Raw genomic sequence first — 15,939 nt, 5'->3', positions numbered from 1 at the left:
CACACACCGATCCTTAGAAGGGGCACTTATTTAAACAAACAAGAAGACAAGGTCACCTTGGATCTCTGCTGCCACTTTGATATACCGTTTCTGCCCAGTCACCCTTATCTTTTCTTGGAAGATGATTTATTGATGACGCCCATCCCAGGAAAGGCACAGCTGACACATGACAAAATCATGCAAAAGATCACAAACATCCATTCGTTTCTCTCTGCAAATAGAGTACCACACAGGGATGTATGTGAGACAGAAGTCCCACCTTAAGACACTGTCTCTTTAAAAAAAAAAAAAAGACAAGACTTGGTCAATGCAAACTCCTCCTCCCGGGGTGGTTCCTTTTAAGAGAAGCCGGACAGTTAAATTAAGCCCCAAGCGCAATTGCCCGGGTTTAGATATTTACTCCGTTGGAGATAAGAAAGGTTGTTAACATGGCTCAGCAGTTCGTGAATTGCAAAATCAAAGCCGATAAGGTGGTGGTCTTCATCAAACCCACCTGCCCTTACTGCAGAAAAACTGAAGAGCTTCTCAAGCAATTGCCTATTAAACCGGAGTCCTTGGAATTTGTCGACATAACAGCTAACTGTGATACAAATGCGATCCAAGACTATTTACAACAGCTAACAGGAGCAAGAACTGTGAGTATCTGTTTTGGAAGAGTGTTGGGACGGGGGGCGGGATTTTTTCCCCCTTTACAGTCAGGGTTTTGGGGTGCCTTGTATATATATCAGAAAAAGAAAAAGGGTAAAAACCCTACGTTAAAGCCTCAGCTAACTCTGTCAGATAAACTGCAAGGACATCTTGATTCTGGGCTGTCTGCTACTAAGGAAGGAGAGGAGTTATTCAGTGTCACTGTCATACTTGAATGGCTGACTTGGAACCCAGCCACCAGACCTCTCAAATCAGAGAGAAAAGAAAGGAGATAGGGGAAAAAGCATGTCATGCAGTCCTAAGCAGGTTCAAAGTAACTTGGACAGTCACACTGACTCCAGAGGTTTCTGTGAGAGTAATTTATATTGAGTCCTTTTTTCTTTTCTTTTCTTTCTTTCTTTCTTTCTTTCTTTCTTTCTTTCTTTCTTTCTTTCTTTCTTTCTTTCTTTCTTTCTTTCTTTCTTTCTTTTTAAAAATAAACAGTGCTAGTAAAAGATTACTTTCAAGTTAGAATGCTGCTGGGTAGAAAGAAAATCCGGAAAGATAGGGAGGAAGGAAACTGAAAAGAGATGTAAACTGGTTTGGCGCCTCATTTCCTCTATTCTCACTCACTAGGTGGCCTAAAAGAATTATTTCAGGTTTCTAGTTAACTACTAGGTTGAGAACACAATACTGAGAGGTCTGTTGTCTGGCTGTATCTGAGCATCGCAAGAAAGATATCTAAGTGAAGACAAACCATAGCATACAGAAAATGCCTTAAAAAACAGATATTAAAGCAAACCAAAGTAAAAACAAAACACTCTGACACTTAGTATATGAAGGTGGTCTAGATTTGAGTCTTCCACTTACTATCTATATGGGTGGGTTGGGAGATGGGTATGAGGATGCAACCATAATTTGAGAAAAAAGAGGCCATAAACACAGAGGGAGAGCACAGTGACTTTCAGTCTTTGTGGGGTGGAGAGTGTGGGTGGGGTGTGATATTTTCTTAAAAAGGAAGAACATGCAGGAACAATTTCAATATTCTGAACGGGAAGTGTATTGGGACTTGCTGCTGCTGTGTGAGGCAGTAAGCTCCCTGTTACTGGTAATATTCAAACAGAAACTTGGGTTCTAACTAGGGCCTTCTGACTCCAGAGTCCTTTGTACAAGAGTGGATGAGAAGCTACCAGTCAAGCTGACCTGCTTGGCATAGTTTATGGGTTAAAGGTGAACATTTTGGGTTAAAGCAGCCTTTTTGTTTCCAGGATGGAATAAGTAACAGTTCTGGGACACTCTGACTTTGTTCCTATAAGCTCACTTCAGAAATGTCTGCCAACTTTGTCCTGGAAACTACTTCATTTGGGTTTTTAAGGATTTTTTAAAATAATGTCTGGAGAAGTTTCTGTTACATGTCAATGAAATATGACCAGCTTCCAAAGCCTGAGTTATAAAAAGATGTGGGGCTACACAAAATGAAGAAAATTGCTTTCTCCATGAAAGATTGCCCTTGCAGACAGTTTACTTAAATCTCTAGCAGCTGACTCCAAATCTGCATATGTAATGAGTGATAAATGCCCCCAGAGTTCAATAGTTTTAGTCAAAGGCAAGTATATGACAAATCTTTTTATCAGTGTTACTATTTGATGATGAGCTGAAAGCCAAGAAAAGCAGTGTTCAAATTCTGCTTCTTATATACTGATTGGGCAACTCTATAAATCCAAAAAGCTGCCCACTTGTTTTGTATAGAAGAAATTTCTTCATCTGGGAACTTCCAATATCAATAAAATTATGAGTCTGGATAATTATGTGAAGTTGTAGAATGAACAAACCATCATCATTTACTTAAAAGTCTGTAGATGGAATCTGATCATAGTATGACAATTAAAAAAAATACTATAGAATCACATTATGAACTTTGGGGTTCTCTACTCACTATTGAAACTGAGAAGAACCAATTTTTTTAAAAAGTGAGGAGAATGAAAACAACTATTTAAGAAGATAGTTATTTCAGCAAATATTGTTTAGGAATAGATTTGGAAGTCATACAAGTCAATAATAATTGAGTTTATGGAAGCTGATGCTATCAACAGGAAAGAGAAGAAAGCCTAGGTCAGAAACCAAATGATGATCCAATTGAGACTGGACTACATCTCATTGGTGGGAACAGAAACAAGAAAGAATAATGATACAGAAGCTAAAGGAAGAGGAGATTGTTTAGGCATGGTAGTCGGTGGGGGAAGTCTTCTATGTCAAAAATGTCCCAAAAAAATGTCCAAAAGAAGTCAGAGAATGGTACAATAGTATGTGAGAAAGCCCGTAGCCATTTGATTGCTAGCGAAGAATAGGACTACTTCAAACCTAATATACTCGGAGAGTAATTGGAATTTTATCTGGCTAACTGACCTGCTTAGAGTTGATTAACTTGCCTGGACTGAATTTGCTGCTGCACTGGGACAGGTAAATGTATCCCTACAGTCAGCACTTCCTGTTGTGCCTCACCACTACTATGGTTGTTGGAATTGGTTATGAGTGTATGTGTGTGTGTGTTTGTACATTTGTTACTGGCTGCCTTGTTTCTTGTATTTTTTTTTTTTTTTGGTTACTCTGAAATCTTATTTTAGCTGCTATATGTACTTTTTTTTTTTTTAGTAAAGGGTTTTGTTTCTAGACAAAGATAAGCTGATTTGTATTACATTGTGTATAAGCATTTATTATAATTGAATGACTCATACTGTGGGGATGAAGAAAGGGGAATCTCTGAATATATTTACCTTACAGATTTAAAAAGGAAGTTATATTGAAGATATCTCTCTTCTGCCTCATCACTTCCTCATTTTGCTCCCTCCCGTATTTTCACAATTGTTTTTCTTATTCTTCCACAAAATTAAAGAAGCATCAATAATCCAAATCAACAAGGATTTATTGAGCACATACTATGCACCAAGAACAATCTAACGTGACTGGAATAGAGAAGCAAAGTTAATGTAAATTCATTCTGGAGTCAGATTGGGAAGGACCAAATGCCAAACAGGAAAGTTTGTATTTTATACTAGAAACATTTCATGAGCAAAAGAGTGACATGGTCAGACTGGTGTTTTTAGGAATATCACTTTGGCAGCTGTGTAGATGGATTGAAAAGGGACAGGTCTAATGTAAGGAAAACAATAAGCAAATTACAAGAACAATCCAGGAAAAGTTGTCGAGGACTCCAATTTAAGAGTACAATAGTATAAGTGGAGAGAAGGAACCAGAATAGATGGAGTGATCCAAAAGAAGAATATCTTAAATAAACTACTTTCTTTTTTCTTGGTCTTTTTTTGGGGGTGAAGCCGGTTTTTTATTTTTAGCATTATCTTTTGCTCCATTTCTTCCTTCCTCTCTTTTCCCTTCCTCCTATCATAACCACAGTTTTAATGAGAAAACATGTCTTTAAGACCCAATTTGATTTTAAAAAATCGCTACCACATTGGTGACCCTGTGAGTTTACTGTCACACCCTTATTTTATGCTGCTCTTTCCTGAGTGACTAAGCTTCCAGAAAAAAGTTTTCCAATTTCTGGTTTTTTTTTCTTTCTCCTCAGTAAAAGGAGCAGAATCTTAGAATACCTTAAAAGGCTCAAGCTGCAAGTACATAGCAGAGATAGATGAAATTTTTATTTCAGAGTAAAATTATTACATCTACTTATAATGATTTATATGTAAAGTACATTTATAAAGAGAGGAGAAACTATAATAAAATTAATTAAAATAAGAAATCCTCATGTCAGTTGATACAAGGGTTAGGGTAATTTCTTGGGAAATACATATGATGATTATAATAATATTGAAGGGTATCAGATGAACTTCAGATAACTGTAGATTCAAAAGAACACATTTTTCTTCTCAGTAGAGAGGTGGGGAGCTACCATTTGAGAGATACAGAGTAGTGTATAGGATGTCAATACCATCCTTTTTTTGGTTTAATTTTGATGAACATTTTGTCACAAAACAGGACTTTGTAGAGAGATATATTGGGAAATGATTATGTTACTTTAAAAAGATTTTTCTTGGGAAAAAAAAAGAACTTTTTGGGCTGTGAACTTGTGGGGCTAGTCTCTAGTATAGGAGTCATCCTCCTGACATTACCACATTATCCATGCTGTATTTGTTTCTTCATCACTCTGCTTTGTGTTTAACACTCTCCCAACAGGAAAATTATTATCACCTCCTGTTTGGAAGCTCCCATATTCTATTATTTAAAATCCCCTCTCTGTTTAAAATGAAACTTGTGACTGGTTTAGTTCAGAGGCAATGTCACAAAATTGTGGATGGTCTCCATTCATTAAAAGTTTAGTGTTAGAGTTGAGGCCTTAAGTATTCTGTCTACCCACTGGTATGTAGCTAAGGTGAAGAATGACCTTTATCTCTAGTATGTCTTTTTCTTTATTTAATTGATCCTATTTGTAGTTAATTAATTTTGCCTAAGTCATAATTTTGTCTCTGAACTTAGTTCAGAAATTCAACTGTCTAGTAATGATTTAAGTTTAGAAATTGAGTTTTCCTGCTAATCACGATGCTATTTGTGTTCCAAGGAAATCTGTTAAGCTTTGAGGTATGCAGATGGACACCAGGGAGTCCATTCTAGTATCTTTAGTATCCTTCAAGGATGTCTGCTTTGTTATCCAAAGAAGTCTAGTCGACTATCTCTAGTCTTCCAGATAAACTCAAATAATGACTAATTCTTACTCACAGGAGGAAAGGATGGAATTATTGCTTGCTCCGCATTCCCAATTTCCAACCAGTCATATTGTCTCCTACCCTTTAACTCTGTAACCAGTTTTATAGATTTTTGCCATTCGTGAGGTTGAGCTCTTTTAATCAATCATAATTTGTTTCTCAGCTACAATCTCACTCTTTGTTCTGTCCTCTCCAAAATTATAAAAAAGAGCTGCCCCCCAGGAGATCTTAACTTAGCTGGGGAAATTGAGATAATATTTATTGGTAAAATTTGTGCTTTATTAATATATTGATCATGATGGGATTTTGTGTACCAGTTTACCTAATTTTAACTATTACACCAATTTTTACTACATAACTTCCACTGACTTAAAGGTGAGACTAAAAAGAAATTAAAGGTTACTTTTCAAGTAAAAATATTTTAGACTGAGCAGTTTTCCAAGTGTATTTCTAGACATAATTCTTTTTTTCCTTCCTTTTTAAAAATTATTATAGCTTTTCATTTACAAGTTATATGCATGAGTAATTTTACAGCATTGACAATTGCCAAACCTTTTGTTTCAGTTTTTCCCCTCCTTCCCCCCATCCCCTCCCCCAGATGGCAGGTTGAGTGCTAGCCTGAAAGACAGGAAGACTTCTGTATAAATCTTGCTTCACACACACACACACACACACACACACACGTGCGCAAACACACACACAAGATCACATAGCAAATCTACAATTTTTCAAGATTTATCTGCTAAATCTGGAATTATGCCCCAAAAGTTATCAAACTGTGCATACCCTTTGATCCAGCAGTGTTACTTCTGGGCTTATATCTCAAAGAAATACTAAAGAAGGGAAAGGGACATGTATGTGCCAAAATGTTTGTGGCAGCCCTGTTTGTAGTGGTTAGAAACTGGAAAATGAATGGATGCCCATCAGTTGGAGAATGGCTGGGTAAATTGTGGTATATGAATGTTATGGAGTATTATTGTTCTGTAAGAAATGACCAGCAGGATGAATACAGAGAGGCTTAGAGAGACTTACACGAACTAATGCTAAGTGAAATGAGCAGAACCAGGAGGTCATTATATACTTCAACAATGATACTGTATGAGGATGTATTCTGATGGAAGTGGATTTCTTTGACAAAGAGACCTAACTCCGTTTCAATTGATAAATGATGGACAGAAGCAGCTACACCCAAAGAAAGAACACTGGGAAATGAATGTAAACTATTTGCATTTTTGTTTTTCTTCCCCGGTTATTTTTACCTTCTGAATCCAACTCTCCCTATGCAACAAGAGAACTATTCAGTTCTGCAAACATATATTGTATCTAGGATATACTGCAACATATCTAACATGTATAGGACTGCTTGCCATCTAGGGGAAGCGGTGGAGGGAGAGAGGGGAAAAATCAGAACAGAAGCAAGTGCAAGGAATAATGTTGTAAAAAAAATTACCCTGGCATGGGTTCTGTCAATAAAAAGTTATTATAAAATTAAAAAAAAATTTATCTGCTAAGATAGTTGTTTGCATCTGCCTTAGAAAAGGGAGTTTTCATACCAGATGTTCCTGGGCTGGCAGAATCACAAGCGCAGCCCTTTTTAATTTTATTACTATTATTTTCTGTATTATACAATATATTGTATTATATACAATGTTATGTTTATTCTAAAATATATGATGATATATAAATATATTAAAATAAATGTTTATTACTGCTATTCATTAACTCTCTTTTACTCTTGAGGAAACAGTTCTTAAATAGCTGTAAACATAAAATGGACAGTTTATTTACCTGGGATTGTATGTGTGTAGGTGGAGACCCCAAAAGAGAGGGACTTGAATCCCAGATTTTCCCTCTACAAGACTAGCACTCTCCTAATATTAGAGAAAAGATACTAAATTAATCTTGTTTTTTTCAGACATCTAAGAAGTAGAGATTACTAGAATGAAATTACTTTTTGTCTCTTTTTGAAAGAAACTCTGTTGCTATGGTTTTGTCTTAGTTACTTAGCAACAGTAACAGGAAATTTGAAACATGCTAAACAAAAATTCTCATTGATACTTCTTTATATTCAGTATGATTTTATCATCTCTCAGATCTAACACCTTTTCCTTCTGGCACGGAACAATCACTTTGAAAAAAAATATGCCCTGAAATGAGCTTTAAGGCAAAAATTCTCATGTTTGCAACATGCAGAAAGTTACTCTTGTGACAGACTATAGTTATGTCTATAAATATATGTGAATATGCATATATACACATATGTGTGTGTTATATGTGGGGTGGGTGTGTGTGTTTGTGGGTGTGTGTGTGTGTGTGTTATGGGCCAGAACTTGAAACAAGGTGCTAAGTCAGTGGAATTGATAGAGACAATGGTTATTTAGCATGGTGCTTACCAGTTCTCTAGTTCAGTACATGTACTTAGTACTTACTATAGTTCTACAAGATTCACACCTTTGATAAGAGAGCATATAAAGTTCAGACAAGCTCAGCGAGAATCAGAACTAGGGAAGACAGAGACCTTGGTGGTGGTTCTCCTGCCTCCCCACAGAAACCAAGACACATTCAGGAGAACCTCAAGAAGCTGGCAGAAGCAGAGAAGACAAAGGACTGGCAACAGGAGCTTAAGCTCTGGGAACCAAGAAGAGAGACAGGCCTCTAAGAAAACTAATTGGGCCCCAGGACAGGAGATAAAACTTGGAAAAAGACAATAAAGAGTTTGGACTTTAAGGAAAAAGACAATAAAGAGTTTGGACTTTAACCCCTGGCTGCACTTGTGATTACTGAACTGAAATGAAGACTGCACCCAGAGACCCCAAGAAAACCCCAACAAGAGAAGATTACATTTTAGAGAAGAATATTATATGTGTATGCTGCTGCTGTACAGTTGCCTTTCAATTAGGTCCACTTCTTTGTGACTTCATTTGGAATTTTCTTGGGAAAGAATGGTTGCCATTTCTTTGTCTAATTCATATTACAGATGAGAAAACGGAGGCAAACAGGGTTAAATGACTTGTCCAATATCACTTAGCTAGCAAGTAACTAAAGCTAGATTTAAACTCTAAGATAAGTCTACCTGATTCCAAGCCTATTGCTCTATCCAGTACGTGTGTATATGTGTGTGTGTGTGTGTGTGTGTGTGTGTACATGAACACAGATGTTTGTGGGATTATGAAGCATTCTTCAGTTATGGACATACATTAATACTGAACAAAAAAAGTCATTTAAAAAATCTAATCATAATTTAAGCCCTTTACATCTGTTTGTGCCTTTTTTTTCTTTCAGGTGCCTCGGGTTTTTATTGGTAAAGATTGTATTGGTGGATGCTCAGATCTCGTAGCCCTGGAACAGAATGGCCAATTGCTACAAAAGCTTCAACAAATTGGCGTGTTACATTAACTTCCAGTAAGTAGCAGGCGTCACAGAAGTTAAAAGGTTTTTGGAAAAGTTAAGAGAATAGGAATTCCTTGTCTTGTTTATTGTGCCTTGTGTAATCTTTCTGGCTAAGGGGAAAAGAAGGCCAACCAGCTATGAGTAGTTTGGACATCTGGGTATGAAATATTCAGTGATGTTAGTCATTTGGAACTTTTCCATTTTACAGAGTGAGTCACACTGGGGCTTTTTTTCATCTAGTAAATAGGCTTATATTTTGTCACCATTTGTTGTTGTTCAATCATGTACAATTCTCCATGACCCTATCTGAAGTTTTCCAGTTTTCCCTCTCTAATTCATTTTACTGAGGCAAACGGGGTTAAGTAATTTGCTCAGGATCCCACAACTAAGAAGTGCCCTAGACTAGATTTGCATTCAGATGAGTCATTTTGACTTCAAACCCAGTACTCTGTCCACTTTACCATCTAGCTGCCTTGTCACCCATTTAGTTGACTCCAAGAACAGAGGTAAACCATAAAAAGATACCTATCCACAAGGATCTTAAGGATAGAAACTGGTTGAATAAACAAATTTACTGGTGTGCCAAGAATTAATAGCCAGACAGTTCCTGCCTTCAAGGAGTTTTTATTTCAATTGGAGAAGACAAGGCACAGAGAAATAGTGTCCTTTGGGAAGTTAAGGGAGAGATAAATGTAACCCCTATAAATTAACATAATCTTTCAAATAGCAATAGCAGTATTGATTATGTTTCCAGAACTGGAGAGGGGACATTTGGTATCACAATAGATAGAGCACTGGCCCTGAAGTCAGGAATCTGAGTTCAAATGTGGTCTCACACACTTAACACTTACTAGCTGCCATGGGCAAGTCACTAAACCCAAATGCCTCAAAAAAAAAATTGCAAAGACAGCCAGGAGAAGGCAGAAAGGCCATATTGGTGGTGGTTAATTTCTAAGTAAAAATTATCTGGGGCTGACTATGAGATTAGACTATTAGATTAGAAATAGATGACTGTTTCTGACCAAAGATTACTAGAAGACAGTGGGTTGCAAAGTAAAGCAGGACTGAGCCTGTTTGAACTTTTTAGAAAAGAAATTTTGATCCCGTAACTTGTTCAACAGTATGGCCCCTGACTTTTCTGTTATTCTTATGAAAATAAGACTATTGGGGCAGCTAGGTGGGACAATGGATAGAGAACCAACCCTGAAGTCAGAAGGACCTGAGTTCAAGTCTGGTCTCGGACACTTAACACTTCCTGGCTACATGATTCTGGACAAGTCACTTAACCCCAATTGACTCTGCAAAACAAACAAACAAACAAAAAACCATGCAAAAGTTTCAACTTACCAGGATGCTTACTCAAGCATTGATTTATAATGCTGATGTGAAGCTAGTTGTTGGTGAACATGTGATCATTGTGCTTAGACTTACAGAAATAGTATAATCTGGGGATAGAGCTGAATAGCTTTTTATTAAAAACAAAACAAAACAAAAAACATGAGGTGCAGGTGGATGGTGCAGTTAGAGCACTGATTCTGGAATCAGGAGGACCTATGTTCAAATTTGACCTTGGACACTAATTGTGTGACTCTGGGCAAATTGCTTAAGGCAAACTGACTCCAAAAAAAAAAAGCCAAAAACAAAAAAAGGAAGTTATACTAAATCACTGACTAAACGAGAGAAATAAAGCAAAGGCAATACCAAGAATTGGTAATAGACTGCAAAAATACCATAAAATATTACTATGAGCCAAAGCAATAATAAAACACAGTAATTCATTTACTTAGCACTGATAATAGTGGAAAGAGCCCTGAATTTGTCAGAGGTCCTGATATTAATCCTAAGTCTGCTTATATGTGAACTTGTGCAATCTTGGATAAGTCACTTGACAGAAAATTGTTCATATAATTGTTAACATAATGACAGGAAATTGTTAGTACCGAATGAAATATTAACTATCGCTACCTTTTAATGATCCTAGAAATGTAAGAATTCCAGTAATGTCCTTGCATTCCTACCCTCAAGGTAGGATATGGTTCAGGTCAACCTAATGGACTCTAAGTCACACACTAGGATTTTATCATGTAAACAAAGCCAGATTGAGCTAGACCAGTTTCCAAAGTGATTCCTAATGTCTTTGCCCTCCTCCATTGGGATTCATGGCATAAAGGACAAAACGGCCAGAATGAGTGGTTTTCCATGCTTGGATGACTGAGGGTAAACTGGCTATCTAATGTATCTTCCTCCCCTCTTTGCTCCTAAAGGTATAAGAACATTTTACATTTTTTTCTTTTTAATAGTATTTTATTTTTCCAAATACAAGCAAAGATAGTTTTCAACATTCACCTCTGCAAAATCTTGTGTTTCAAATTTTTCTCCCTACCCCACCCCCACTTCCCTATACAGCAAGCAAAGCAATATAGGTTAAACATGTGCAATTCTTTTAAACATATTTCCATATTCATCATTCTACACAAGAAAATTGGATTGGGGGGGGAGGGGAGGAACAGACAGGAAAAGGGCAGGACTGGGAGGGCACAACCAAGCAAATAAACAACAAAAAAAGGTTCTTTCTATGGATGAGAATAGCATTTTCCATCACAAGTCTACTGGAATAGCCTTGAATTACCTCATTGTTGAAAAGAGCCAAGTCCATCATAACTGATTATCACATAATCTTGTTGCCCCACAATGAAGAATCTTTTACTGTGAGTCTGTTGGTGGGATGTCCCTCAGGGTAGCTACCTTGTCATTTCAATTAAAAACACTTTATTCCTTCACTTTTGATTTATTTCAGGATACACACTTAACCTTGTTGTGCCTCAGTTTCTTCTGTAAGATGGAGCAGGGGTTGGAATAGAGTACCTCTAAAGGACTTTTTGCACTCTAGATCTGGGCTCTTGAGTGCTTTCCTCAAAACAACATTGAAATAGCGTTGGAAAAAACTTCAGAGACTAATCCAACTAATATATATATTTCACAGACTATATATACATATATATGTATTTTCTTTTATGTAGACAAATTGTATATATCTGTATAGACATTGAGTCACACAGAAGTAGATATGTGTATGTGTAGGGAAGTAGAGTCCCTCTTCAGCTTTTTATATTTTCTTTTATATAATATTCTAGCTAGAAGGGTTGCAGAAGTCATCTAAGCTTGTTCACTTTGCAAATGAGGAAAGAAGCCTATGGAACTGAAAATTCTTTTTCAGTATCACACACCAGTGTTTTGATAGCATATTATTTAGTTATCATCTATAATAGATCATATTTGAATCTCATGCATATATTCTAGAGAGGATTCTAGAGGAAAAGATGGAGGGGGGAGTTGCCTTTTAAAAAATAATCTTATTTCTTTGTTTTACTGCAGGACACTTGGAAAATTGAATCTTCTGTGATGTGCTGGAATACATCCCTATTTTGCCTCTCTTTCAGTGCCTCCTATCCTGCAAGAACATTTTATTTTAATTTCTAAAATGTCAAACCAGAAAAGTTTTTACCTCTTCTGGAGATGTTACTTCTATTATCTTTCACATTTCCAAATGATCTAGGATATTATAACTTCTTAGTGCAATATAAGAAGCACTAAATTCACCCCAAATCCTATGGGAGGAACTTCAAAACATGTTACTCCAATCCAATATTTTTTTCAATCCTCATTTTACTCCAATGCCATAGAAATGCTTGTTTTATTCTGGTTAAATCAGCTAGCTTCTAAAGGCTTTTACTAGGTTCTGACTTGGGATTGAGTGAGTTTAAGATCAGAGTTTTATAGTTTGGGAGTTGGAAGAAGCCTCAGAGATTTAAATGACAGGCTGAAAGATGTTCTTGAAAGCTTTCTCCTGCTATTCTTCACATTTTCTTTCCATCTGCTAGGGTTCTCAGGCTCTCTTTACATAGATTTAGGGTTGGAAAAAGGGATCTGAAAGGCCATCTGTTCTACCTCACTCACTTCATAGATGAGTACTGGGAGCAGATCAACTTGTAACATTCAGAAAACCTGATTTCTGCAACTAAGTCCTTTGGGAAGTTGAGAATCCTTTAACTTAAAATTTAGCTTTTGTTTTAGCATTAACGAGCACTGATAGTAGTCACAATTCTCAGGAAAGTGGTTTCATTTCCTAGAACTTCTTGTTCTACAGTTGTTTCATTGGTGGGTCAAATTTTTATCAGGTTTCTAAAATCATGATCATAATATATAAATCAAATGTATAACTTATAATCATAAGCAAATAATGTTATGTATAACTCAAATGAATAACATAATCATAAGCAAATGAAGTTATATATGATTCAAATGTATAATTTATAATCACAAGTAAATGAAATCATGTATAATTTCAATGGGTACCAACAAAAATAGTAGCTTTAGGTTTGGTTCTCTCTTTAATAATCATGAAATAAAAGATATTGAATACATTATCTTGGTTACAGCCTATTGAATAATGCCTCTTTTCAATACCACATGGAAAAGAAAAAAAAAAAAAACTGCATCCAGAGAGTTTAGGAAACTCATCCAATAATGGAGTAAGAATAAAAATAGAGAAATAAAATAATAACCAAACATCCAGTGAGCTCATAGCCTTAAGAAAGATATTAAAATCGGGCTCAAATAGCTTTTTTCACCATCTTTTTGGTCAATTTCTCCTAACCATTTACTTCCCTCACAAACAATCCACATTACAGCTTTTCCTCAAAATACAAAGTAGTCTGTAAGTAATGTGCAAACTTAAGAGCTACCTGTGACTAAGGACCCTGAAACCCATTTGTATATCCAACCAGAAATCTAGACCTCTGGCACTGATTTGCTTTACTTTAATGCCTGGGAACCTAGGAGATGCCTGAGACTAGGACTTGATGAAAATTTCTTGCACATACCTCACAATAGTTAATAGTTGATCTTATGATCTCTTTAGTTCCAGCCTTATTAGGCATTTTCAAAAGGCAATCATCTACACCATTCTAAAAGGAGTGTTGTCTTCAAGAGAAGAATGTACAGATTATACTTTAGCCACATCTCAGACCAATTAATACAATTTTAAAAAAATAAATAAAATGCTGGTCAGTTAATAGCAGTTCTTTTTAAAACTGATATTTCCTGATTTTCAGTGACTCCTTGGGCACTTTGGACAGAGCGGGGGGGAGGGGGAGCAAAAGCAGCAGCAACAAGACCAATGAAAATACAAGTTTTATATAGTGGCAGCTCCCACTGACATTTTATTCCAAGTGTTTCTTTGCATTCAAGAACTCTGGAGGGAAAAAGCCTTTTTTCCCCCCTCCTTCAGTAGCTTTGCATTCTTCTGGTGTTTTTACAACTTGGCTGTCTTTTCCTTTGCCTAATAATGGTGTTTAGAATTCTTTGCATACAGGAATCTTTCCCTCTGCCGGTTTGTTTAAGTTGGGAATATTGTTTTTCATTTACACCTTTATCAATTGGACACTAAACTTGATTGAAGGACTACACCACAAGGGAGACACTGGATGCTTCCTTATAACTATCCCTTGCACTGTATGCGATATATATAAAAATATATCATAATACAGGATATTAAAAATCAATCTATACAAATGATGTATACCATTATGCTAATAATAAATTTTAACAGATGTAAAAGTTTATGTCTGTCAGATTTTTCATCTTTTTTGTCTCATTGATCCTGTGGTATTATGGGAGAAATAACTTCAACTGAGTTCATTTGATAGATTACTGCTACTGATAAACCTATCACAGTGCAGAAATTTCCAAATTTAAAAACCAAGATTTACTGTGATTAAGCACAGGCTCAGAAGGAATAAAATCCCAGAGAAAGATTGGGATTCTCTAGGATTTTATAATCAAAAATTACATCAGAGTAATAATTTTTCACATTCAGGAAAAGTTAAACAATATCATAATCTCATTAAGGAAATAGACATAGTTAGACTATAGGTAAACTAAATCTGGTTACAGATTAAATGATATTTAAATGATCCACAAAGGGTTGATTGAGAGGGAACATTTACTTGCTTCAAAGATAACTACAGATTCAGAGCCAATTGGAATCCTTCCTCCAGTAAGGCAAGTCAAATTACTTCAGGAAGACTTGATTTCCTTTTTGGCTTCTTATTTAAGGAATGTTTGAGGCCTTGAGTAAATTTTCACATGTTACGAAACAGGTTTCAGCCAATTCAATAATCTAACTAGGAGAAATGGCCATGACCTGATAAGAATGAAAAAGGAAAGCAAAAATTCTCATGACATTGATGATACTTATGGACCCCTTTCCAAAATGTTTTATAAACATAAAACAAAATACACAGATTTACAAATAAAATGTATTATAGAAATACAGCAATCAAAATATATTAAAGAAAAAAAAACAAGTTGGTAAACTTCAGGTTAAGAATCTCTGCCATTAGATTTTGCCTTGAAATTCATTCTCATTCTGCCCCTCCTTTCTCCTTCCTTCTGCTCTCCTCTCTATCTCTACATTGAGATGAGAGGGGCATAAAAATCACCTTGTTAATAAAATCAACGCAATGCACAGACTGAAGTTGGAATTGTTATTTGTGATATTTTTCCTTTCTTTTACCCTATATGTGCCCAAGAGAAAAAGCCTGATTACATAGACAGAAATACTATACTCTGAATTTAATTCAGGAAATATGTACCAAGTATTTAAGTAAAAGACAATGCTTGATGTTCGTAATTATTAATGCCACAGGCCTTGTTTTAAGGAGATTGTTATTTAATGGGAGACAGTAGACACAAAGTATGAAACAAAGCAGCCATTGATGAATACAAATGAGATCTAAATAGTGGACTAAGTAAATGTGAGGAACAAAAAGATCGTTTTTATCTGGGGAACTGGTATTTCAGGAAAAACTTTCTGAAGATGGTGACACCTGGATTGAGCCTTGAAGAAAAAAGATCTTGAATTCAAAAGGCAGATTTGAAAGAAGTACATTTTAGGTGTGGGGAATGGCCTGAGTAAAATGCTGGACTAGAAACAGGAGAACAAGGAAGAAAGTGATTATAATAGTCCAGATAAGAGTTAATGAAAGCCTAAAATGGGAAAGAAAGAGATGAGAGGGTGGAACAAATACTGTGGAGGTAGGTGCAACAAAATTTGATGATTGAATGTAGGTCGTGAGGTAGAAGGAAGAGTCAAAGGCAACTCACGGATTTCAACTTGGATAACAGAAAGTGCTCTCCACGA

The 15,939-nt window shown here is 36.0% G+C and overlaps 1 protein-coding gene across 1 annotated transcript; it reads left to right on the top strand.

Annotated features, from left to right (window-relative positions):
• Positions 1-355: 355 nt before the first annotated feature.
• Positions 356-14,354, top strand: GLRX (glutaredoxin). The gene is made up of 3 exons (XM_051994057.1): positions 356-635; positions 8,628-8,747; positions 12,111-14,354. Exons 1-2 carry the CDS (start codon positions 429-431, stop codon positions 8,739-8,741), a joined length of 321 nt encoding a protein of 106 aa, XP_051850017.1. The 5' UTR covers positions 356-428; the 3' UTR covers positions 8,742-8,747; positions 12,111-14,354.
• The last annotated feature ends 1,585 nt before the right edge of the window (positions 14,355-15,939 follow it).

Source organism: Antechinus flavipes, chromosome 1 (genome assembly GCF_016432865.1).
Source record: "Antechinus flavipes isolate AdamAnt ecotype Samford, QLD, Australia chromosome 1, AdamAnt_v2, whole genome shotgun sequence".
In the NCBI taxonomy this organism is placed as follows: Eukaryota; Metazoa; Chordata; class Mammalia; order Dasyuromorphia; family Dasyuridae; genus Antechinus; species Antechinus flavipes.
The sequence above is the reverse complement of the archived record's forward strand: the minus strand, read 5'-3'. Positions and strand labels throughout refer to the sequence as shown.